Source organism: Rhopilema esculentum, chromosome 2, assembly GCF_057945365.1.
Source record: "Rhopilema esculentum isolate cy_ngs chromosome 2, ASM5794536v1, whole genome shotgun sequence".
NCBI lineage: Eukaryota > Metazoa > Cnidaria > Scyphozoa > Rhizostomeae > Rhizostomatidae > Rhopilema > Rhopilema esculentum.
Genome location: NC_142816.1, coordinates 3,324,709 through 3,352,648, shown reverse-complemented (window position 1 = coordinate 3,352,648; position 27,940 = coordinate 3,324,709). Strand labels below are relative to the sequence as shown.

At 35.4% G+C, this 27,940-nt stretch overlaps 1 protein-coding gene across 1 annotated transcript; it reads right to left on the bottom strand.

Moving 5' to 3' along the window:
* Nucleotides 1-524: 524 nt before the first annotated feature.
* LOC135695617 (AP-2 complex subunit alpha-2) lies at nt 525-27,729 on the bottom strand. The gene is made up of 26 exons (XM_065214751.2): nt 27,501-27,729; nt 25,133-25,201; nt 24,603-24,745; nt 21,203-21,396; nt 20,505-20,637; nt 19,311-19,412; nt 18,662-18,770; nt 18,000-18,061; nt 16,579-16,667; nt 16,200-16,271; nt 15,579-15,675; nt 14,560-14,697; nt 14,122-14,229; nt 13,342-13,514; nt 10,829-10,958; nt 9,965-10,073; nt 9,197-9,375; nt 8,700-8,727; nt 7,401-7,524; nt 6,448-6,530; nt 5,781-5,870; nt 5,257-5,380; nt 4,365-4,481; nt 3,067-3,136; nt 2,589-2,723; nt 525-1,489 (listed from the first exon to the last, which is right to left on the bottom strand). Exons 1-26 carry the CDS (start codon nt 27,562-27,564, stop codon nt 1,412-1,414), a joined length of 2,820 nt encoding a protein of 939 aa, XP_065070823.2. The 5' UTR covers nt 27,565-27,729; the 3' UTR covers nt 525-1,411.
* Nucleotides 27,730-27,940: the final 211 nt, after the last annotated feature.

Below are 27,940 nucleotides of genomic sequence, written 5' to 3'. Positions count from 1 at the left end.
GGTAAGCAATGACCACTGTAAGACCAGAATTAGTATATGTTATTGAGAGGTGTCCGTGGTTTCGATATTACGTTTATGAGCCATTGACAACTGTAAAGGATTTTTGAGACAAAATTATTTAACTGTTTTTTGGGATTGTCCTTTATTTGGAGCAATTTCATGGAGAAATAGATTTCCTCAATGAGCCTCAGTTTCGCTACAGTGAGGCAGTAGCGAAACGGAGGCTCATGGAGTAGTAAGTCTAATGGAGGAATTGAGAATTTCAATAGTGCTTAAAATTCGGGTTACCATTTCAAAAAAAGTGCAAAATTACGTTCAGGTAAAAATACATACTAGGTTTAACGCCCTAGATCCTTTTTTGCGTTAAAATTCTGTGGGATAATCCGGCGCAGTGGGCCATGGGCTGCCTTTGCATAATTCTTGTTGTGGAAAAACGGCACGAATGTATTTCCATGGACAAGCACCCGTTATTTTGAAGAAGATAGAGAAAACTTTAGAAGGCAAAAGAAAAAACTTCGGAGAGGTGCTAATGAATTCTGTTATTTTAGTGAGAGATCATTTATCAAATTACTAAGTTAATGCATCGACCCTTTCAGCGCCTAAGATAAGAACACCAGTCTAGAACAGAACTAGCTGTATTCTGAAGTAAACACGTTGACACAAAATGTACAAAATTTGTGTGAAAGTAGGAGATAAAATTATTTAAATGAGCACAGGTTTTTAAAAGTTTGAGGTAATAAAACTATCGTTCCTCATTAAACTCAACTACTTCTATGGCATCTCGTTATTCTCCTCTTGGGCTGGGATTTTTCACCCAAAAGCTAAATACAATAGAAAATGCAATTTAACGAGGGATATACTGTGGTACATGATAATACAATCAGCAGTAATTTTGTACATAGTAATTGAATAATTGGTAAAGCCAAGACTGGAAATTCTGGTCCAATTAATCTTTACAAAATGAATCACTGAGAGATATGAACCACATAGAGTAACAAATCACCTTAAACTACAGGAAGTTATTTAGTGACAGGAGCATAGTTCGAATATTGAATTGGGCTTCATCTATACAAATATCTTTAGAAAAAGTATTTCAATGTGAGAATACGCATATAATTGCGATAAAGGCGTTGTAAAGCTACTGAAAAAGGGCTTCAAGAAATTCTTAAAAACAAACCAAACGCAGTTCAATGTTAGTTGACCTTTTACGCTTAACACCCCAGTATAAGCAAAGATACATTACCTCTCTGAAATTGGAAATTATCGTTGATTTAAAATTTGTGTTTAAATGTCTCATATATAAATCAATCACCGGTTTCTTCAGTCTAAACAGTGTTCGAAATGGATTCGTAGCGACCTTTTCGTGTGAGCCAGCAACATTCACAGTTTACTCGTATACAGTTATTGCTAACTAAAACTGATCCTCTAGATTCTGCGCCAGGAAAGCTGATATTGCGTCTCTTGAAGAACGTATGGTCAGCCGATACATCTGAAAGATAGACAAAATAATCATACGTATTGGCATTAACGATTGGATGTATTAATTTGATGAAAATGACAAACAGGCAGAGAAAGCTCGATCAGTTTAAGAGAGGGTCGAGTATGATAATCAATGTGAGAGCAGTGGTGGACACTTGGGGGGCGAGGGGGGGCGACCGCCCCCGCAATACTTTAGAGAACAATGGTCTTTTGTTCTAAAACAATGGGAAATGTGACGTCATCTTATTAAAACAATACGCTTGCCCCCCCCCCAATATTTGACCAAGTGTCCGCCATTGTGTGAGAGCACAGAATAGGAAATAGACAGATAGGGAACTTTCGTCGGTTTTTTTGCTATTTTCGAAGCCTGAGTCGCCTATAGAGTTTTTTAATTACCTTTTAATCTCGATTTCATTAGACAGTTATTGCAAACTAAAATAGCCATGACAAAATATCATTCATTAATCAGATAGTAAACGAATTATGATGAATAATTGAATTTGTTTACTATCAAAGGGCATTTCGTCTCAATAAAGTTGTCTACTTTCATTCTTTTTTAAATTTCCCCGACAGATACTACTCGCACAGATACATACAAGCCTCGTACAAGTTAACGCATGCGCTAGCATTTTCAGGCTTCACCTAATGGGCAGGATTGCCCCTTCTGCCTAATTCCTATTCTGTGGCGAGGGTTAGCTGTTCCCTGACAATGCCAGGTTTGAGCATTTACATTTCGTGTACAGGCTTTTAATGGTTTTTACCGATACTGTGTTTTTAAACTCATCGCATTGTTGATGTTTTTTCGCAAGATCATTATATAAAAACAAGAAAGTAAAAAAAACACTAAGAAAAATTTCCCCCCTATATCTTATGATGCAAATTTAGTGATTGGCTTGCCTGAATTATAACCAAGACAGAAGAACTGTATCTTCCTGTTTTTTTTCCGCAGGAAATTGCGAAAGGTTTGTGTTAACATAACTTTATTTTAAAGTTTCAGCGCAAATCAAGTTTCAAATGAAATCTGGTGCAGTTGACTACGAGGCATACATATGTAGAAAAACAGCTAGAATCTAATCTAGTGAAAATGCATAAAAGAAGATGAAACTCACGTTTGCTTGTTTATTTGGTTCTAAGCGGAGGAGGCTGCCAGTCTGAAACGAGGTTGTATGAATGACACCAGCCAGCACGAAATTATCCGGATTCGGGTCGATTCCTTCCAGCAAACTCAGGCCGGTTCCGAGAAGCTGTAAACAAGAACCGGTTTGATAAGTACATACAATAAAAAATTAGAATACAAACATTCAGATCAATAGACGATTTTTGACTTATATGATCCATCACTTTCTCTCCTGAAAAGTTGCGCGAAGATACGAGTATATAAATACACCGGAAAAAAATTTAAATACAGATATAAAAATCGATAGACAGATAGCAGTAGAGAAATATATCTTAAATAACTTTTTCTCTTTTAATATGTATCATTTTCCTTCCTAAGAAAAGCTCCACGAAGCTATAAAAAGGCAGTTCACTTTAAAAACAAAACTCTAAAGGGAGTTCACTTAAGTGAAACTGACTGAAATCACATACTTTTGTAGTTGTGGCTTCTCTGTCGATCGGGAAGGCAGCGTTGAAGATCCTCTGGGCTTCTTGTTCAGGCCTATCCGCAAAAATAAATGTTTAAAAACAAGGACATTACCGCCAGAACTCAAACAATTCATTTCACCTTGTGTTCAAACATTTTTATGCGTACAGAAATAATACTTTCAAAGTTTGATCAATGACAGCTACTCTATATTTAATTTCTTATAGTATACTTAATATATTTCATACATATTATTACACAGGAGATTGGGTCTCATATGATGGTTTGTTGAGCATTGTATACATGGAAATAATCATTGACACTACAATACAATAAAACATCCAAAACTGTGCTCTCAAAGCCTTTGCACTGACGGAATCCCAATATTTTCGAATCCTATTTTGTATTACTTACAAGACTTATTGTAAATCAATACTAGATGAAAGGACATTTGTATCTATAAATAATTACAAGCCGGAAAGATCGTTGGCTTCACAACGGAAATCAATCAATAGAGAACGTCTACAGTAAAATGAATCAGTCTTCTTTGTAACAAATGTTTTCAGGGCATTATCAGTGTTAGGCCAAACTTTCCACAATTAACTATACGTTCTTTAATTTGTTGTTTAATTACTGTACCAAAACAGCCGTGGAACAGGTTTTGGATTCAGCTACAGTTTGAATCAAGAAAAGGCATTTGACAACTGCAGACTTTTGAATTCGATTAAGAAATATGTATGAAAGTTGCTAGCCTTATTCCCGATTCCAATTCTATGTTTTAGGCCAGGTCTACAAGGATACATTTCATCGAGCTTGTATTTTTATCAAAATGAAAACAAATTGTACGTTAAGGGTCTACATGGAAACGATGCAGGTTCAGATCATCGTGAAAGGTGTTTAAAGGCAATCTGTCTCGTTGTGGATTGGTTAACGAGAACAATAGCTGGAACAATGGCCTAAACACAATTCCAGCGCTCCGCCATATTTTTTACAATGCGATAAATTAAAGGGGGACTGGAAACAATAAAAAATCCCTTTGTTCTTATAATCAATAAACGTCGTGACAGATTGCCTTTAAATGTATGCATTTTCAGTAACAGATTTATCGTGGAGAGGGGGGATAAAATCAGAATGAAGCATTGCATATTTGAAGATGAATTCGTGTAGTGAGGGCTCCTAGTAATGTCGGTTATCTACTTGTGTCAAAATCAGAGCCGGAAAAGAGAAGAAGTCTGTAGAAACAAAGGAAAACGAAAATACGATCGGCCTGGGCGTAAAAATGACGTCATTTATCTCCACAAACCGACTAAGCTGCTTCCATCTGTTAAAGAAGTCTTGCGCATTCATTGAGGCACCAGCAGCAAACTTGACTAAGAATATCGGTAGCTTGAGAACGATTTTATGAACGGTTCCAGTAACACTGCGGAACGAAGAAGAAACATTGATAAATGATTTGAACATTGTGTTAATTATATAATACGCTGAAAGCATGCTGTAGTTTACTAAACGTTGGAAATCTTTATGGAACAGGAACATTTTGATTTCGTAGACTGGTTGAATATGGGAAAAGGTTTCCTAGTCTTTAAAAAAATTAAAAAAAGTTTGCCAATTTAGAAAATTTACGAAGAAAAGAACGGTATTATTAAAACTGTCCACGAAAATAAAGCAGAACATTCAGCCTGAATTCAGGCTTTTTATTATTTTATGCTAATTCCTCTTTCTTAATAAATCATTTAAGGTTACTGCCTGTTTTTTAAATGATTTAACTGCTGTTATGTTGCTGAGTAATGCGTTCTGTATATAACTTATTTGTATTTTTAGTTGACTTTTCGATAAAAAAGCTGCAGAGGTTGTGGCTCTCTGTATTCAAAGGATTGAAAATAAAGCAGAAATCAAATTTAGCTACTTGAATCTTAACGGAAGGTTGAATGGTTTTTACAACAGGAAATTCCGTTGATTGCCGTATCATAGCTTTGAAAATGTGCTATCCTGTTCTTGGAAAACACACAGGTAACGTTAAATGTTCTTAAATTTTGCATCGCGTGTACTTTGGAGATTTTGAATTTCTGAAAAGTAGATGTTTTACTGACATTTTAGGTAGATCACTATGATAAAAGTTGTTAACTCATAGCATTGGTTATTTGAACAAAAAATCCTCAATTTACAAGCATATCTTTCAAGAGATGATGTCTTACCTGAACTGAACAATCAACAATGGCTGGTCCGCAAAATCCGAGAGACATTCACATTCAATGCCTTGTTGTATTTGTGCACCGCCATCAACATTCCCCGGAACATCTTGACTTACTACCAATAACCCTGCTCGTATTTAAGGAATACCTAGCATTGTTACTAAATTTATTCCCAGAATTAAAAGCTCGAGCCTTATAGTGTTAAACTGCTTTTCAAGCCAAACAAAAATATTCGACAAAGATTCCTATAGACAATAGGGCAGTTATTCTTCAGAAGGACAGATCTGATGTATAAAGATAAGTGGCAATAAAGAAGAACAGGGAAAAAGAAGAGGAGAGCAAGATAAAAGAGCAGAAGTAACAAGGAGAGACTGAGTCGATTCAGGGTTATACAATACAACTTGAAGTGAAACCATGATGAAAGTGAAACCAGGACGCATGATGACCAACAATGGTACGAGGGTCAAAACACGTCGAAATGTAGTTAATACGGGTTTTAACAAATCTCACAGAAACGAAAAAGATACGCGACTTCAAATTGTCATCAAGATGAACAACAGTGGAAAACGCAGTCAACGAATACGAGGTCTTGTTGCCATAGAAAACCCTGATTTGACCTGCAGAGAAATTCGATCGCTAAGTCAAATTTTTAAAACTTTGCGGAAAGGGTAAACAATTGCTCCCAGGTAAGCCAAAGTTTCAAGAAAACAGTGATAAATAAAATGCAAATTTTGAAGCATTTCTACGTTGTTTAAAGGAAGAATATCAAAAGAGACAGTGGAGAATTCTGAAGATATTTTAACAACAAAATCCAATTCAATACAGGCTGCTGAAAATGTTAGAAGAGTGATGACGTCACAACTGTAAATACGCAAAAACAGTTTAATCTGTTACAAATTGGATGGGACAGGGCCGGTGAAAGACACGAATTTGATTTTCAGATTACGGTTATTTTGATCTGATTTAAAATATAAAAGACAAGACCAAATTTAAGCAATTTATTTAATGACGAGGGAGCCCTTGCTCATTTGACTAGACACCAACCAATTTGGGCTGAATTCAATTGTTTCTTCACATTGGGAGCTATTTGATAATATCCTTTGCCCCTCCACTTTCCAACCTGTGTCGGAGCCCATGTCTTGATATGATCTTAAAAGAAACTTTAATGACGTCATAATTTAAGTCAATACAAACCTCGGTTTGTCTTATACTCTGACTTGATTCCAATTTGGATAATTTCATTTTCAAATAGGACACCATTGTTTTTACAAACAAATCTGAAAATATAAAAAGAAAGTTATTAGAAGACCTTCCAAATTGCTTATATTGGAGTGTACTCCTAATTTAACCAAGGAATTTGCTTTTTATAACTGATATCTCAGTAGCTTTTATTTTTTCTTTTGCAATTATTAAGGCCGACTTCCAATAGATTCGCTCTGGTCGCGCGACGTTGGCGAAAGCGAATCAACAAACCAGCGGATCGGCGAACGCGACCAGTCGCTCAGTGGTTCAACTGAGTTTAACTTTGCGTTTATTTCCGACCTTATGTTCTGAACTGAAACATGCGGATGATGCGGGGAACTGACAAAGACTAACACTATCCTATTCAACATAACGAAAAGATGATGCTTTCTAACAATGGTGCGATCTTTAAAACATTTCAAGAACCATAACATCATAATCTGCAAACTTCTATCTTTTCTTGCTTTACTTTACTAGCTGTTACACACAAAATATTCGAAATCGTAGTTATTTTTAGATTTACCTAATTGTTTTAGTTGAAGTTCAAAATATAGGCCCTTTGTAAATGTCTGAGGGAATATTATGGAAAAAAGACAAAAAGAGAAATTGCCAACACGCAGACTAACATTACAAATGAGGCTTGGTTGACAAATAAAATTTCACGAAGAAACCTGTCAAATTAAGAATCTTATATATTTCTCCGCCTGGAAAGAATCTTGTATACATGATGGTTAATGAAAGAAAAATGGTCTGGTTTTAGGTTCTTGAATTCTAAGGTTCATTTGTGACCTAGCAAAATGACAGCAACAAACTTTTCTACCTTGATCGCAAAGATAATTATGATCAATGCCTATTTTTTCAAGACACTTCTATTTCTGGTAAATTTAATTCAAAAAATTACATACTTTCTAACAGCTTGATCAGCCCCTGGAGAGACGACAATATTTCCACCAGTAGGTATGACCGGTTCAGGTGGGGTGTCGAAAATGTCGACCAGAGCAGTCTCGGAAGCAGGGGGAGCTGGAGCACCTGTTAGATAAAAACAAGAAATTTAGAAAAATACCGTTTATCGCCAAGCAACCCCCCTCCCTTTCTCTTCAGCTCCACATCGAATGAACACAGCCTGATAATGTTAAAGGCAATCTGTCACGACGTTGATTGGTTATAAGAACAAAATGATTTCTATTGTTTCCAGTCCCTCTTTAATTTATCGCATTGTAAAAAATATGGCGGAGCGCTGGAATCGTGTTTAGGCTATTGTTCCAGCTATTGTTCTCGTTAACCAATCCACAACGAGACAGATTGCCTTTAAGTCCCGTCGTTGGAAGGGCATTTATAGCAAAATATGGATATAGTAAAATAAATAATTGGAGATCCATTCATTGAGCTCTTTCAGTTTCCTGTAAACAGGAAAGTTGGAAAGTTTCTCTTTTTTAAATGCCACCGCGAAATAACACACCCACAAAAGTATGGTACATTTGAAGGACGCCCAAGACGCTTCTTCGAAGTAATGCGGTCTGCCTAACCGGAAATCTGCATACATCATTTTCAAGAATCAAAAAACTCCACTCAAACGCTAAAGCAAAAATACTTAAAAAATGGAATAATGTTATAAATGAAGATAAAAGAAACCATAAGTCAAAACGCCATTTCTTAAAGTAATATAAAAAGTGACTTTTAATAACATTTATATGCGTAATATCATCTTGCTCAAGACATGGATGACTCAGTTGTTAGAGTCGCTGACTACAGACCCAAGGGTCCGTGGCTCGAGTCCCTGGCATGACCAAACTTTCACCCAGAGTGAGGAGGAGAGTTGCCAGCTCTCTGTTATTCCAGGCGTAGGAATCACGAGGTGTGGTCACATCGAGGGCAAGGATCAGGACACACGAGGTGTGGTCACATCGAGAGGAAGGACCAGGACACTGCTCGATAAGCATAAGCTTCTCAGTGTCCTAAAATACTACCTTCGGAGGCTAGGTAGCAACAAATACAACAGAATACAACTACATAATTACATAAAACAGTGATAATTGAACAGTCATTTCATTGATGTTATGAAACAAGCTTACAAAATCATAAATTAAAAATATATCCATTTGGCACCTCCTTCGTCAATCTTGAGTTGTAAAAAGAGATCAAGCATAAAAAATACAACTGTAGAAACAAAATTGAAATATTGAAAATAGAACGTTATAACTCACTGATTGGAGGAAAAGACATCGGTGGCATCTAAAAAACAAGTGATTTTTGTTAGATAAAAAAGATACCATTTGAAAAGGAGCAACCAGGGTGGCAAAAACCTACGCGATGGGCGACATTACGTCAGAGGATTAAGCCAATACCGGGGGTGAAGCTACAGCTGCGGGTTTGGACTGAAAATCAACCATTTACACGTCCTTAGAAGATTCCATACTCGACCATTTGCATAGCAAAAAATTGAGCATCAAATTTCAATTCTTCCTCAAGTTCTTTGATCGATATGTCGTTAGCCAACATAAAACGATTTTGTTAGGGTTTCAAAAAGTTTATGAGAAAATTAAAACACAAAAATTGCTTTTTGGAAGTAAATTCTTTATTTAGGTATATATATGGATGAAATCGAATTTAATAGAAAATTGATATTAAAATATGCTTATAAACTTAACTGTCATCAAGGAAAAATGCGAATATCATTTTGCTGATAATGATTGATGCATACCCTTATTGGTGAGGTCTGTGTTGTGACAGGAGGTGATGACGAAGGAGCTTCGGATGGACCATTTGATGCAGTCTCCTCTTCCTTTTCCTTTCCAATAAGAGCCGCTCCACCCTTCTTCTTCTTCAGCTTTGCTAGCAATGATGACTCCCTCTCTGGGAATGGGGGCATTTCTTCCAGTACTGATTAAGAATAAATAAACAATTATAGACATAGCAAATATAAAATACAATATATTTGTTTTAAATCTTCTAGTTGCGTTTAAAAACACGGATAAAAGTAATTCTAGTAAATATGTCCCGTAGAGTTTCTAAAGTGCTGCCATTTCAGAAAGTGCTGCCATTTCAGAAACTGCTGCCATTTCAGAAACTGCTGCAATTTAGCTTGTCAGTTGTTTGTTTATATATAAATACTTAAAATAATCCTACAAAATTGAAATTTAAAAACACAACAATTAGTAGTTGCTTTATTCTTAGATGATATTCCAAATTCTAAAAGAGCTTACTAAACTGTCAACAAAGATACAAGAGTTGTATATTAATGGCTGCAGAGATTGACCGTTTGTGATTGCGAAGCTTTGCTGTAAAAATACACGTGTAAGAATCTTAGATAAGAACCAAGTGTAAGAATCTCCGACTATACCAAAAACGTACAAGCCGACTGTGGAAGTCTTTTCTTTGACAACTGGCAAAGTAGCTTCATCTTTGCAAGGATTTACTGTAAATGTATACAGTATATTCAAAGAAAAAATTTCATATTAGAATCACTCGCCTGTAGCTAAGACATCTTGGCTGGCAATTGAACTCAAACGTAAATACTCCAATGCTCTTTGCTGTAATTCAGTATCGGCATTTCGAAGATTTGTGTCACTTCTTAGGATCTATAAACCAATGACATTTTACATCTTACAGAACAACAAACACAACGGCGTTACTGGAATTAAGGATCTAGTTCTAAGATCTTCAGAAGAAATCATTTATAGACAGTTTTACAGCTCAATGGTCGTTTTCCTTTCAGCTAAGCGTCTTTATACAAAGGCGCGAACATACTACAACCGGATCTCTATATTATCTCATTGCCTAGATTTATTGCTCTCAAACCCTTTTTACGAAAACATCACATTGAAAGTTTGGCCTATAAGGCTAAATTATGAGGTAAATGCTTCGGGGTCATATCATGGGGTGATGTTTTAGGGGACATCGTGGGGGCTAAATCCGTTGCAGTATATATATCAAACTTAATTATTTTGACTACATAAAATGGTAATTTTTTATATCACTAAACACTTGTATATAAAAAATAACAAGTTTTAATTACAATTCTCAGCCCACTTCAATAAACGTGGGGAGGGGTACGCATGCTTAAATTCCGACTTTTTAAAGACCTTCCTCCTGGCACTTTATTCGAACATAAAATGCACTCACTGATTTACATATCGAATGCCTGTGTCTTTATCTAATAGAACTCCAACTTTATCTTTACATTTCCGATACCTATTGAGAGCAGATTTAGTTCCAGCTTCGAGTAGGTTCTAGCATTTTTACATAATATGCTTGTTCAGATGCTTTGGTTGGAAAGACTTTGATTGGAGAAATTTTAGATGCAAATAAGTTTGGTTCATGAGAATATACTCACCTCTTGGATATGTCCTTTGATTTCTGGGAAAAGGTTGATAAACTTTATGTACGCTGAAAGCAGGAGAGCTTTCGCTGGCACGGTGGCTAATGGGAATTTGCCGTGAAGAAGCTGGAACTGTACCATCGGGCTAAGGAATAAGAAAAAGGCTAGAATAAATATTTCTTTTCCTTACCTTACCTTGCCTCTCCTTTCCTTTCCTTTCCTTTCCTTTCCTTTCCTTTCCTTTCCTTTCATTTCATTTCGCTTCACTTCACTTCACTTCACTTCATTTCATTTCATTTATTCATTTCCTTTCCTTTTCTTTAACATTCCCTTTATTAAAAACACTCTCACAATCCCTTAAGCTGACGATGAATGAAAAATATCCACGATATTTAAAGTGCCACTGAATTGAAAAAAATGGAATTTTTTTATTGTTGATTCTGGTAGACTAATCATCGCTGATTTCGAAAAAAAGTTTAGTTTTTTAATTTGGAGCCCACAAATAGGGGTTTCTGGGGTTCTTTTGCGTGTAGGTCGTGCGAAAAGAGGCTGGGGCGAGTGACGCATTCAGATTTATATAGTCAATTCAGCCATAGTGAGGGCTGTAAGAAGATAAAAAGTTACAAATTGTGTAAAACATGATACAAGCATGAAACTTGATAGAGATAGGCAGTTTGATACGCTGAAAAAGATGGGGTGTGAATAGACGCTTAGAAATATCCATTTGTGCTATTTATAGAGTGGGGTACTAGGTTCCAAACCTCTAAGCAGTAATTGACATAATTTAGCCATTAGATCGCAAAACCAGCCTGGAACGTGGTAGTAATAGGCAGTTTGATACGCTGAAAAAGATAGGATATGAATTGACCCTGAAAAATTCCCCTTGTGCTATTTATAGAGTGGGGAACTAGGTTCCAAACCTCTAAGCAGTAATTGACATAATTTAGCCATTAGATCGCGATACCAGCTTGGAACTTGGTAGTAAAAGGCAGTTTGATACGCCAAAAAAGATAGGAAGCGAATAGACGCTGAAAAATACCACTTATGCTATTTATAGACTGGGGTACCAGGTCCCAGACTTCTAAGGAGTGATTGTCATAATTTAACTTTTAGATCGCGACATCAGCATGGAACTTTGTAGAGATGAGCAGTTTGATACGCTGAAAAGGATAGGATGCGAATAGACGCCGAAAAATTTCCCTTGTGCTATTTATAGACTGGGATACTAGATTCCAAACCTCTTAGCAGTAATTATCACAATTTAACCATTAGATCGCGATACCAGCATGAAACTTGATAGAGATAGGCAGTTTGATACGCCAAAAAGATGGGGTATGAATAGAAGCTTAAAAATATCCCACCGTGCTACTTATGGACTTTTAATCAATTCCATTCAAAATAAACTTCTTTACTTTTTGAGGTCCCCTGACCACGAGGTTCTGGGGCAACTTATCCCATCTTGACGGCCCTGGCAATAACTGATGCTTTGACAGTGGCAACGCAAGTTGGAAAGTGGGAAAAGCGCCGAAAAATGTGCAATTTGTGTGGTTCTATAATAGATCAACTTTTTCCTTGATCAATTTGCTCACTTTTATTCATAATTTGTAAAGCTGTTCGTAAAAGCATTCTTATTCGACACGCTCAATAATTCATAAAAGGTAATTGATCGGCATGAAGTCTTGGTAAAAACTGCACGCAAAAAGTTTGCTTATTTCGTATGGGCTCGAAATTTTCACAAGAAACGCACTATTTCCATCCACTTCACGTTTTTTTTGGTTTTTTATCGCACTCGAAATACAGTCTTCAGTACGGAAGCCCGCATCACTTCTGCGACTTATAAACGTTAATGCGTCACACATTCCTGAAATTCCTCACAGACCGCGCACAAATTTTCGCACAAAAAGTCTTGAAAATCGCAACTTTGAAGCGTTGTAGCTTCAAAACACTTCACAATTCCGAAAAGCGAACTTCAGCATCGGATTCAGGAGCACCGACTTGACTTAGAACATCAAAAAAACAAATTTTGATTTTTTTCAGTTCAGTGGCACTTTAAGACTTTCTAGAAAGACATAATATTTCATATTGGTTTGTCATAATGAAATTTTGTAAGATTATTGCAACTGATTTGTTCCCAGGGTATCCCAAAGTTGCTGTTTTACAAAGCATCACCAGTAACGAAATTGTACAACTATATTGAAACAACAATTTTTGGAAAGACATCCCAAACATGAAGACATACAAACTAAGGAGAACACAAAACAACAGCCACTTCAAACAATGGAAACCTCCAAGCAACGGACAAACAATTGTACCCTAGCAGCCAAAACCATGAAGAAGATCCCTACAGACAACGGAGATCCCCAACTCCAGACAATACATTCGATTCAAATAGGTACCTATTGTGCATATTACTTTTCTTTACAAATCCGTAATATCGTCACATTCCCTGTTTTGTACACGAAGTGTCTAAAAACAATCCTGGTTTCCTACTTAGAGCCAAATAAAGTTAAGGATCCCCGGCAACTTACCTCGACCGAGGATCCCCGGCAATCAAGTTTCCAAATTCTCCTAAGATATATCCACCAACTTTGACCATGTTTTCATGGCAGTCAGGTAGCTGCAATGCCTCGAATACCGTTTTAGCAGCATAGCCTTGGATGTCGTCTCTGTTAATTATAACTTGAATGACACGATACCACACCTGTAGATGATAAAATACAGAACGGTGATTTCAGTGAACATATAAAATGCGGACTATCTAGAAAGGCAGAAAGCCTAAAATTACAAGGTCATTAAAAACAATGTCTTTCGGTATTTTCAGAAGTGGACTTATATTACAATAAAGAGCTGATAAAAAGTATAAAATTCGCGACTGTCCGAAGGTTGCAATTTTAAAGGAATTCTTCTAATCTGCTTAATCAAAAGTTCACATATTTTAAAAAGTGAACTGCCGAATAAAATGTTCTCAGAGCTTTTTTAGGCGATTGAACCGAGGTCTTAAGCGGTGAAAAGATTCGAAAATTGTAGAAGGCAAGTTCAGAGACACAGGGTAAAAGAAAAAACAGCCTATGAAGAAGACGCGAAGAGAGTTTCAAGAAAATACATTCAAAATATTAAAAGGATAGCTTCTAGGGGAATGACGTGATTGGAGAAACTATTCCCCTAGCTGACTACGAAACCACGAGTCTTTTGCATTTCATACACGATTTTTGAACATTGCATTGCAATGCAACAGACTATTGCAATGGAATGCAATGTTTAGACAACTGCAACGCCCCATATTTTTGAAAAGCGATTTGCATACATACCTCTTCGCCAACAAAATCTCCACCAACTCTGATCAGCTCAAGAATAGTATCAACATACCAGGAATAGTCTGTTGCATATTTCTCAGCAAGAATTGCAATTTTCAATACCTAAAAATAAAGAAATAACGAGTATAGTAACAGAAACTAAATAAACTCGAAAATAATTGAAATACAGGAAAAAGTGAATAAATCTAGCAAAAATTCTAGGCCTTCTCCTAATTATTTCTTAGAAATGGAAGATCAAACTTGAATCTTGGATCTAAAATATGCCACATATTTTTCATTAAGGTTCACAAACATCTGCTTCACAAAGTCGACTGAACCAAAGCAGATTTTAATGATTTTAAACTGCTGCCTTTTTGAGCAACACGACATTATATTAACTTAACAGTAGACTCCAGATACAGCCTTACAAGGTAGAGTAGGTTCCACACTCACCAGCTCCTCTCTAATCGAATACACAGCGTGTTTGAGATAGTCCAGCATCTCAGTGACGATCTCCGTAGCGTTGGAACTATCGCACATTGCATACAGCAAATCAACAGCTCTTTGTCTGACACTTACGTCTAGCTCGTTCTAAAAAGCAACAATATCCGATATCAATACTAACTCAGAGCAGTTGCCTGCTAGAATATCTCAAAATATCAAAGGGTGTATATCTTACAGTCCTTCCTGTACAGTATCGAGCACTATATGACCGACTGAAATAGGAAATGGAGAAAGAATGTTTTTCGAGCATTGGTATTTAAAACAATAGCACTGTGTGATTTGGTACATTCAAAACATTAAGTGGTTTGTTACTGCATCAAGTGGTGAGTGTTTTCATTTATACACCACGTTAAGGGAAGTGTTCCTCAAGGAGTGCTTCCTGTGCCTTTCATTAGAATTTTTTCTTTCAATTCCTGATCTTGTTATTTTCAAAGACCTATTAAAGGCTGGGTTTTTGCAAATTTCAGTCTTTTTACACGGGCTTTGACACTTACTAAATGACTTTTTCTTAAATCGAGTCTTCTCAGATTTCTCATTTTCACAAGGCCTTTCAAGATTTACCCATTTTCACACAGCTTTTTTTGCAAATCAGAACTTCAGATATCCTTTTGGGACAAAAACTTGAGAACTTTGTAGTTTCCCTTAGGTACTGTTACCTTCGAAAGGCAACTAAGCTACAAGGAACAGTGAAAATAACAAACAATCATGTCTTTGCGAGCATCGGCGAGCATTTGAGTTTGTTTTCAATGGTCCTTTTATCTGGTAACTAAGTTTATCATGCCGAAAACAAACGAGCCCCCTGGCATGGCACCTATTTACAAAGACTCGATACCTTGAAGTAGAAAAACATCGAGCAGAGACCATGACTTAGTTAAGGGTTCATCAAAATCTGACTTCTCTCAGCATGGGGACCGAGCATTCTGCCCCCTCTCGATGAAAGGCCAAACAGAGAGAGCTACCAAACATACCTTTAAGGCTTGAATAACAATTTCTTGATGTTTACGAACAGCATCGGCCGAGAATTCAGAATTGGCCATCGAACATAGGCTTTCAAGCGCAAGATATCTGGAAACGAACAAAAAAATCATCAATATCAGATGATTTTACAGGCTGAATCATCCTCAGTCTTGGGGGTTATCTGGGTCTTATAATATTGAGCACGCACATTACAATCTTTATACTTACGGAAATGCAATTGAAAAAGCAGCCACCAAAACATTGGTAACCTTTCTACAAAGGACGGCAACACAAGTGCAACAGATGTCTGCAATATGGTTGTTTCAGTAAAGCTAAAGCTAGACATCTGTGAAATTGGTCCCCATGATGTATAAATCAGCATTTGTATGCATTTACATGATAAACTTAAGTAATATGAAAAGGCATGACCGTATTCAGTGAAATTTTGTATATGACGTAAAGCTAATGGACATTGCCCCACAATACACAGTAATTCTGGTCATACAAGATTGTCTTCTATAATAGGAGGTGTCTTTGAATCCAGTAAAGACAAAACAACTCGCTGCCTTTTCTTAAAATTAAGAAATAAAATTAAGATTTCTTAAAATTAAGATGATAAAAATGGTACTTACCTTAAATTTGTCTCTCTGTGAGTTAGATACTGTCCTAATTGGTTGCAAGAACGAATTAACAAATGCTGGTCGCTAGGGGAAAAATAAAACAACCAGTCAAGGATGGGCTAAGGGGAGCTGTTTCAAGGAGGGTTATTTAGGCTTACAGATCCATCCTGTCAGGATACCTAAACATGTTTGATTCACAAGAACTGACAATTTATAGCATCATAGAAATGGTCTTCCTTTTTTGAACATATAAGGGTATTCATAGGCCTTATAGGCAGAATAGAGTTATAGGCGTAAACAAGAGAGGTACTTTATGCAAAATATTGTAGCAAAATAGGGTCTTGATAACTACAATAGCAATGCATCAAACTTTGTCAGCATTTATACTCACTTGTCCATGTGTATTATCAAACTAATTGCTTCAAATAAAACTGAATTTTTCGAATTGGAATGTTGTACTTTCTTTGACTTCGGTGGCTCCTTGGGTGAAAAGTAAAAAATTCCGTTACACCATCAGTTAACGACAAGAAACTTGTAAACATTGTCTACAAATTCTGCCTGTTACTTTTCCTTTAGAATCATTTTCAATCCACACTTTGGGGGAATGAATCATAAGTATGAACAAGAATAAAAATAGTGATTGTGTTGAAAATAGAATCCCTGAAAAAAATTTGTGTACCCTACAGTTTTTGAGCAATGCCGATAGCAACCCTTTCCCCTCCGGAAACAATGTTTTATATAGCTACTTAATGTTAAGTTATTCGGTGTGGTCCACTTGATTCCATTCAGATAAATATTGAACTATTGAACTCTACAATCGATGATGTTTTGGAGGAGAGGTGGTGCGGTATCATTCTTTTATACACGAAACTGTAAGCAAGGATTGTAGGGTCAAGCAGCAAACTGGATACAACAAAGTTTCATCTGCTCTTCGGGCACCAAAGAAACCAACTAAAACAGTGGCTTGGTGTCAAGAGAGGGACTTAAGGTAACCTCAACTATGCACAAGAGATTTCTGAACAATGGGCAGCTTGAATAAAAATACAGCCAAAGATGAACAAAATACTTTGTCCAATACTATAAATATTCTTGTGGTTGTGATGGCAACAGTTTAAATCAAAATAGAAATAATATTAAAAGCTTTAATTGATCTGGTTATCCAGTATTTGTTGCCATGCAAACTGATGGTTATGTCAGAAAGATATTGAAAGTTTCAGGTTTATTAAGATCCCTTGGCAACTTGAAACTTTAAATTTTACAGCAACTATAATATCTGGCTAAACGGATAAATGTTTTAACTTTAGTAAACCCTCATTGTCAGAGAGTTACATAGTTATATTATAAGAGCATGGACTTCAAACTGGTATGACTTAAAGGCATTTGACATGCATAAGTAAAGCGAATCTAAAAATAACTTAGGCCAAATTGATCAGAGCAAGCGCACAAGAAAGGGATTGGAAACTGCTCACGTGAAACCACTGCGCGCTGCTCTAGGATTTCACCGATTTGCAGAAAGGCGGAAACTGTTCACGAGCTTTTCTCTGTGCACAATTTGATTGGTCAACTGCTCGTGGTCGAGTGGCTGTAAGCCAATTTTATCTGCGTCAAGTGCCTTCAATAGTCTAAGAAACTTTGAATTTTGCATCACAGAAAATCAGCTATATTTAGTCACAACATGTAATCGATCGCATCTAGAGAGTATTCCTACTGGTTTTTGTGTTGGTTTTGATAAGAATTTTCAAGCAAAATTATAAGGACACTTTAAAATGATAAACGCAAAATATATAGAGGAAAAAAATTTTAAAAACTGACCTGAGCTTTATTTAGGATCGTGTCTAAACACTCCGTCAATTTACTCATCTGGGCAGCATCATCTGACAATAAACAGAAAAATGATGAAACTTGATACAAAGTGGACTCCAGTGTCAGTATTTAAATGAACCAACATGCACCGCTAAGTGGGTAACTTCAACAATACATGATTCTACGACTTGGTACATATTTTCTAACTTACATATTCTACTATAATTTTCACATTCCTATACTCCAAGGGATGTCAGACTAAAGGTTTAGTAGGCCTTAATTTTTTTTGGTTTTCAAAACAATTCTTAAATTCTGTGCCATCAACAAACTGTTCGAATAAACGATAGATTAAACACCCGCAAATAAAGAGAGAACTTCGTAGGGTTAGGAAGTCACAAAAATTGACTCGCAAATCAGCAATTGTGTTTGACAGACCAAAGATATTAAATTGAAGAGAAAGGCATTTGAGATATTCAGCAAATCTTTGGTAAAATTGTGGGAGGAGTTCCAAAAAACAATAAAAATCGGTGAACACTATATCTAGGAGCAAACAATAAAGACCATAATATGTTTAAACGCCTCGAATTAATCTATAAGAACGCCTCGTAGTGGTACTGAATTTGCCTTTTCATGGGTATAATTAGCCTGTGGTGAAAAAATGAAAGACCAACCTGGAGGCGGATAGAACTGAAGAAGTCGTAGTAATTTGACAGACAACCAAGGTGCAGGGACAAAGTAGTATGTGTAGTCTTGGAGATCCGTGTACGAAGAAGTGACAATCTGAAAGGAGAGAAAACAAATACATGAATGCTGGATCGAAACGATATTTAACGATGTTTTATAGTGATTCGCTATTTGTAATGGTGTACGTTTCAATGTTTTACAAATACCACACTGTGCCCGTATATTAATGAGTAAAAATAGATGGCTTGATCCATACGCTGTTGACTGCTAAATCAAGCCATCATCTGCTTTGTAGATCAGCCGACTGCAGGGGTGGATAATAACATGGTCTCCCAGTGCCAGACTATTAGCTCCTTCTGCGGTCTCCCGCATATGGACTGTGGTCTCCGAAAATGGAACACTGGTGACAGGGCTTGACAATTGCAGTAAAAACTTGGTTACCCGGCGGTTACCCTGTGTAACGATTAGCGGTCTCCCGCTGATAAAAACAAGTCGTCCAGGGTGCGCGGGAGACCGAATTGTCCACCCCTGTGACTGATGAGTGATGGGTTGATTATTGCCTGTTGAAAAAGTCGACTAACACTGACAAACAAGTTTATCATTGAGCAATGAAAGGTATTCATTCTAGGCACATACCCTTGCTAATCTGGAAATTGCCAAATTGACGCAACCTTTGTAGTCATCAGGGTACTTTTGGATAAGTTCTTTCAGTAAACTCGAGGCTGCTGTTACGACACCCTGGGGAGATAATGTTTGAACAAATCTTAAAAAAAGTATATATACGAAGAAAGGGACTGGAGAATGAAAGTACAAAATCCGTAAGATTTGCGGACTAACGAAAAAATATGTGCACAACCTAACAGTAGAGGGCAAACAAGAAGCAGGAACGTCTAGAGATCAATAGAGTTGTCAAGTGATTACGTCACAAAAATATATTTTTAGAATTTTTAAATTTGTTCTCATAACCTGAAAGAGCATCATGAAATACCTCTTAATCTCCAAAATCAGTTAAAGGTATTACGAATTGGCTGAGATATGACCAGATGAGCACAAGCTCTGGCCCCATCAAACCTATGTAATTGGGTCAAAGTTTATAAGTTGATGAACTGAGCCAAAATAACAGTAATCTGTTAGCAAACTTGTTCTTTTACATTATGTGGTCAAAATTGGAAATTCCAAGAAATAGTTTTTTGTGACGTCCTCTTTCAAGAAAACGTACTAAACAGAAATCCTCTTCATTTCTAGCCGATGTCTGTTGTGTAATGGGGAACAAATATTTATTTTAATCTGGCGTTAACTAGATTTCAATATAAGATACTTTTGGTGGAAGAAGGATTTTTTCTTCAAGAGAGAGTAACTGTCTTAAGATCAACCCAAAAAGATCATTCACATACCATATCTGATTCATAACAACAGACCTTAATACTTCAGACAAATCTGATTAATACGGCCATTCTGTAGGAAATTTCAATCGACATTATGAATATCTTTACTTTTATGTGGACTTGCTGAAAACTATAATCCCTAAAGTGGTTCATTTACTTCTTTATTGAAGTCTTGTAGAAAAGGTTTTCAGTCGAAACTAGAAATAGATTTTTTCATATTTGACAAATAATTTCAAATTGATCAGCTCATCATCATTTAGAAAAAGACAAACGTCAGAAAACTTTTGTCAGAAAACCTCTGTCATATATGTCAGAAAAAGACAAACGACATGTAAATACTGTTTTTGGTGCCCTGGCCTGGACCTACAATTGGAACGAAACTTTCATATGTTCAAATGGATAGTGGCTACAAATAAAAAGTGCGATATCAAAGAAATTGTCCTACCAGATTCGGATCATTAAGCATTTGACAGATCCTAGACGTCCATTCTGATGTTCTTGGCACAACATCTTCGCTTATTCTGAACAGTTTTAGTAGGCAAAGTGCTGCACACTGCTTCACAGAGTCGCTTGAATCCCTGTAAAACGACATATAGTTGCGTCATTTGCATTAAAAGTAATAAATTACATTCCAGTTCCTAGAAAATAAACGAAAGTGTACTAACTTTGGACCCGTTGAGTAGTTAGCATTGATGGTTGCTTAGCAAGCAGAAGAACATTAGAATAAGATTAAAAAGAGAATATGAGTAATTAACAGTGTAGGGTCATATTAAGCTCGAGGTGAGAAAATTTTCCATACATTTATATGCTGGGGGAAAACTTATAATAAATGCAGGTGTGTACAATAACAACACTTAAGGTGGGAATTCTAAAAGCTATCAAATCTGTGTGTAAATTCTTGTCCTAACACTAATGAAGCCTCATCCCCAAAAGAAACTATTTGATCTAGATAAAATCAACCATCAAAACTTGATTGTTTTTTATGGAATCTCCTACAGGAGACTCCTCATCGAAATTAACCAACGAAGCATGCGAAAATTGACATGGGATTTTCAACACAGTGACCACATGTCATCTATGAAGAATCTGTTTAATCTGGAGAATTTTATTGGATAATTATGAATACAGCAGCGAAGCACAAACCCAGAGATAAGAAGCTTTGGGATATCCATCTTGACATTCTCCAGCATTTCTTGACCTCCAATGTTGGCAATACACTGCATGGCAAGACTGACAAAGATTGGATTTCTGCTCACGAGGTCATTCTTGATTCCTTGAATAATCAGCCTCATCAGGTCGCTACTTGCACCAATTAAAACTGAGATAAACAGATATCCCTAAAACAGGAAAGCAATGAATTAAATTAAAGTTCATAAAAAACAGGAAAGGAGAGTTTGCCACTTTAAACATTTCAGTTCTATATGCCAAACCATGCACTGGTCTGCCTAAATGGTATCAAGTACTTTATGACAGACCAATAACAATAATGCTGTAATGCGCTATAAATTTTCCCCATATTAGCTTTGGAATAAGAAACTCAAGTTGCAACTTAGAAAATGTTTTGATACATCAAACTGTGTTAGATGTTTTTCATGAATTAACAACTTTAGGTATACCGTAAATCCTTGAATTGGCCCCCCCTCAAAAAAGCCCCCACTGCTACCGAAAATTCTCAAATTGGACCCCCTCGATTTGATGATTTTTGCCATCTGAGGTTGTCTACAGTGTTTTATTGAATTACCACAACAAATTCATACTTTTGATAGCAATTAATTAAATCCTCATAAAGAAATTCCTACTAAAATAAATGAGGTCGTTTAATAATGTCTTCTTAATGTCTACAATAATTTTATAAGGCCCCTCTCGTATAAGCCCCTCCCCCTCGAATAAGCCCCCATCCAAAAATATCAAAAATAAGTAAGCCACCTAAATAAGTAAGCCACCTAAATAAAAATAATAAGCCACGGGCTAATTCGAGGATTTACGGTATATGTTTAAATTCTAACAAGTTCCAAAGAAAAATTTAATTAAACAATTGAAATATATGTGTTTCCCATTTTCAGCCAAGCAGACACTCATGTCACCGCTACAGGAATAAAATAATCCAAAACACCTAATTCACATCCCCTGGACCTTACTGTGGATGGGCTATCCAAAACAAGCAGCAAATGCCATGAAATACAGTTAGGAAAAAAGACTTCTTATCCTATGGTTCTGTGTTGTGTTCCCAGTTTCCCAAATTTCAAAAAGTTCTACACATCTATAAATATTGAAAAACCTACAAATTACCTTGATATGAAGGTGCTAAAGTTTATAAATTCAACTAACTTTTTCTATTTAAATTAAGTAGTTTAACGGGTATAATCAAAATAGGATTTGAAAGAAAAATGTAAATATCACATAAAAGCGGAAAAAGAAACAAATGCAGACTTAAAACAGAACAGAAAACCGGAAAGTGAAACTAAAAATGAACCCATAACATGGATTACTTCTACGAAAAAATTAATAGTTTTCTAACTGGCTTACCACTATATACAAGCTTAAAAGTGTAGGTCCATTAGCATTTGACAATTATAGCTCACATTCAAAATGAAAGCAAGGATTAGAAAAGATAAGAAAGAAGCCTGTTGTCATTTTTGATGAAAAATGTTACTTGAACACAAATGTTTCATATCAAACAAAAGATCTACCTTATCATAAAACTTTATGGAATTCCATTAAATATAAAAATGAGCTGCCCAATGCTAGATTAACTTGACAATATTATATTTCAAAATTGAGACAAGACACAGCTTTAGAGAAGATAGTCATAGTTTTCTGAAAATATAATGAAACCATTAAATTCCTCTTGTACCAATTGGTTTGACATGTCTTTCTGACTTAACAAATTTCTGACAACACTAGTTTTGCTTTACATTAGTTTCATTAAAGGAAAAGCCCTCAGGAATTTTCAAACTAAAGCAAAGCTACAAGCTGGTTGGCTGCCTGGGTAACATGAACTTTGAAGCATTCTTATCTTACAACAAAGCATTGGTTTTATAGGATATGTGGGGCAGATACCCCTTAAAATCATTGTAGCAAACATATCATTTATAAACAAACCATGAAAATATCTGTTAAGAAACTATATTCTGAGCCCTGACATCAGGTCTTGAAAAAAGATTTTTCTTCCTGGCAGCAAAATAAAAAATTCAAGATTTCCTGCGAAGCTTCAACAAAAGTTTCCAGCCACTGAAAGTTATATTTTACGTTGCTTGATTTGTTTAAAAGTTTGTCCTGAAATAATCTTTCATACTAAAAAGGGAGTTTTGTTTAAAAAGAACGAATCTTCAATAACTTTGATTAAATTTCATATCAGTACTAGCAACCTAGATACTTTATAAGTATTGATATATCTATACATCTTGCTCTGGGTGGGTTTATCATCAAAGCTAGTAGTTCATACAACATGTAAGAATACTATTTTATTTTTAATGGTTAAAATAAATGTTTTAAATCAGGGGTGGTGCTATAGGCAAAGATTTAAGACCCAAACGCTTATAATCTATTAAGCTAGCAATGAAAAATGTATGCGAATGTCAGTAAAAAAGTGTGAATAATAATGGACACATCCACACAGGGCTTGGGGCAAGTTCACCTTCAAAACAATTGATGTAAACAATTGGCTGTATTTGAGTGTTTTCACTTATCTAGAATGGCTAATGTAAAAAGAGAAATAAACTTTGTTTTAGCTTACTAGAGTTAAATTAGTAGCTGAAAATCGTGCCCGGAAATTTAGTATAACAGACTCTGATAATACCAGATGATTGTATTTTGAAAGCTAATCTTCATTTTTGTTACTAGTACGGTACAAAAAAATTTACAGTATATATGTGTGTGTATCACAAGAAAACAGCGTTTTGAAGAAAGAGAGTAACATGAATTTAATGTTTGTATTAAAATGGAGATTTCTTGGTTAAAAATTTCCTGGCAAACAGCAAAAATTTCCTGAAATGAATTTGTCTTAAAAATTTCCTGGCAGCCTTGCTGCAGGCGCTGACGGACATTTTCCAACCCTGCCTCACATACCTATAAACTGAAGCTTTATCCAGAACAAAATAGCCTGCTGTAAATAGTTACATAACGCAAATAAAATATATACATAATCTGCACATTCAAAAGCAATGGATAAATGCTTTGAATATTAAATCAATGCCTGCATACTTCAGTAATCTCCTTTTAAACATTTATGTACTGAAATTTATATCAAATTGAGTCATTTGTTTGAAGAATACAAATCTTTCAAGTCAGACATCTTTGAACAAGTTAATCTGTAAATAATACTGCAGATTAAAGATAAGATATTTGTCTGGTTTAAGAGAAAGATCTAACTGGTGGTATCTACATATAAATTACCATGACAGTGTAGCACTGGTTTGGCATGGAAACTATATGTAACATATACATAATGAACGATTAATGATAAGAACAGGTTCTCTTTGGAATGCTTATGGAAGCAATGCAAAAACAGAGAAAAAAGAAAAAAGACAATAAAACAACTTACAATCTGCTTTTCCGTATATTTGTTGGAAGACAATAGGTTGACAGCTTCCATGTGTCCAAAATCAATGTCATTACCAAGCAGAAAAATGAAAAGCAATTTGCAGACATATTTCTTCTTTTGATATCCATCCAGCTGCTTGTCACCTGAGCAAAAAGAAATGTCAATCAAACTGAATGAAAAGAAGAGATAGACACACTGTTTCCTTCAAAAATATTGCTCAAAATTTGCTAAGCCTCTTTATATGTGTTGTATAAATTGTATTTGTATTCTAACAGATACAAATATTATCAAAAATTTGTGATTCTGAACCTGGCTTTGAATCTTTATTCATTCCAACATTTAACAAATTTTGAGCCTCAATATTTTCAAAAAAGTTTGTAAATATTCAATATAAAAACACCTTAAAGGGATAAAATAATTAAATATTTCTTATATTAGCAAAAAAATACAACAATATAAAGCACAACAGAAAAAAAATACTTGAGGGCATACTTCAGAAAGATGAATGACAAGCTCTTGAAAAATTTTACCTTTGAATTTTGATCTGATATTTGCAAGCTCTTTGTTGATTCTTTTCATTTCAGCCTCTTTGGACTTGCCTGGAAAAATTAGTGACATGAATTAAAACAATGTGTCTCTAAATCTATGTTAATTGATTTTAGTTTCAATTAAATTTTAAATATCAAGCAATCTTGTAATGTGCTGTTTGTCACTGATAATTACATACTTGCTATGCTAACTTTATATATTTTGGCTAAAATTATGATGAATGTGTTTTATTAAAACATGTGCATCACAGCTTCAAAACTAGAAAAGTAATTTAAAATAATGTTACTTTGAAAAGTGAGAAAACTAAAAGCAAAATGATTGGAAGGTGCAAAAAAATATGTTAGTATAATTTGGTGATATCAAAAAAAATGCAACCAATGGGTAGGGATGTTATAGTGATAAAATTTCAGGGGGGGGGGAGCAAACCAGTTTTTTTGCAAATTTTACTACATAAGTACCTGAAAAAGAAAATTGTTAATGCTCAACTGTTGCTAAAGAAATTTCTCATGTAAATTTTTAAACAAATCTAACAAAATTCAGATGCCAATGACAACAGCGTTAAAACATACATAAACTTCAATTTAAGGCAGGTGAACCTCAGAGCTTGATAACTTTCAGAAAAATCAATCTCTTATCATCTGTTTTAAACTTCCTATTGGAAAACACTTCATAAAAAATTTTTAGTTGAAAGACAAGCTAAAATCTTCTCAAATCCTGCCAGTTTTAGAAGAAGGAGAAACCATTTACCACCATAAAAACAACTTGAACAGAGGTACATTTAAAGTTACTCAGAATTAGACAGAGGTACAACTCAGAATTAGTCCAAAATAATAGATTGTTTCCTTCTTCTTTTATGGGATTTCTTTATTTATATAGACTTAAAATGGGCATTTAATATATATCTTAAAACATTTACTTTTGTCTTCAACAGCACTCAATAGATAAAAATATATTTATATATATATATATATATATGACAGAAGCAGTTTTGACTTAATGAAAGTTACCATTCAAGCTATTCTTCATTCTATTCATGTATATATATATCTATAAAATTTCATAATTTATTAAACTTTTACAGTATATATATACATGGCTCTTGATTCATGATCAACTATTTCTTATCTACAGTTCAGGTTCAGGTTCATTTTATTTTAAATTCCACAACATAAATTTCCACAAAAAACTAATAAAAATAGAGCAACGTCAAATATCAAACAATAACTATAACAATAAGATATGGAACACAAGTTATCTGTGGGATATGTATGTATGGGGAATTATTTAAAGGAGGAACTCTCTCAGTAGCGAAGTTAGTCGAGGAGAGAGGCCCTCCTAAAGTATACATTAAGATATTTCAGCACTTCAAAGATATCAAAATAAATAATACCGAAAATGAAACTCCGCTTTCTATAAATGGGACAATGATAGTAGTTTAAGTCAAAAGGAATATACTAAACTATCACAATCCTTCATTTAAAAACAATATTATTACTTCTCATTCTTCAATCAATCTAACTGTCTTTAGGAGTTACACCTATTTCCATAAGTTACCTTTAAAATGTAAATATTTTCATCATTGCGAGTAGATAAATGCCCTAACATAAGATAAATGTAAAAAAATGCATAACTCTATTGTTTATCTCTTTTTTCAAAATCACACATATCTTTCTTGAGAGATATGAACATAATGCACAGCTGACAATATCTAACATTTCCTAATAAGCAACCAAGCAGTCAAAAAAGATTCTGCTGTAGGTTTTAAGGCCCTCTTACAAAAATATGTTTATTTATACTAGAATGCAATGCATAAAGATAATATCTAAAAAACACGAGTACAATTGAAAACATGCTACACATAAAAAAACAATAAAAGGCAAGTCGATCTATCAATCTTCGCATGCATTGGTACTTCCTTTATTGTGTTGTGAGCTCATGGTCGATTCAAACACTGCATGAACCGCTTACACACGCTTCTACGGACACACGTTTTAGGGATTCTGAGCAAATAGCTGGGTTATAAGTTTTCTCAAACAGAAATGAAAATAACCTAACTTCATTTTCATCAAGGCGATTGCAACATCAAAGCGATTGCAATTGGCCTGGCAACTTCAAATGGAATCCACGTACTGCCAAGTTGCCCGAATGCCCAACCCTTTCCTAGTTCTACTCTTCTGATCGCTATATCAAGCCCTTCATCTCAAGCTAGACATTAATGCAACAGAACAATCTATCATTCTAGAAACCAGATATCTACAGAAAGTTTCAGCAAGCAGAGGGTTTGTTTTAGTGGGCGGAAAGTTCAATTTATATCACCCCACATATCGTGAATGGTGACGGCCTACTTACATCCTCGAATGTCTGAAATGAACACAGACAGGCCACGCATTCCTTCCCCTTTCACAGCAGGCATGTTGGTAAATTTTGCAAACAAAAAACAGGATGCTGGAGTTCAAGGTAAGCAGCAAATCTGTAATTATCATGCAACTTCGATCAAAGTTTTCCTCTCATCTTCGGCTTAGCCCCGCCGCCATAAAATTCCAGCTCAAGTCACTTGATCCTTGTCACCGCAATGGTGGAGCGTTGTCCTCCGCATCGGTCCTTCTCCTTCAATGCCACAGGCAAAGGGCGTCGGGCGGGGCGGGGGGTCATTTCTATAAAGGGGTCGTTTGTTGCTGTTCATTTTCGGTCGTGTCATATGGAGCAAATTGACTTTTTGGTGAAAATTAAACGTGATTTCGAAAATTTATTGAGATACAATTATATAAGATACAGGAGAACGTGGCTTG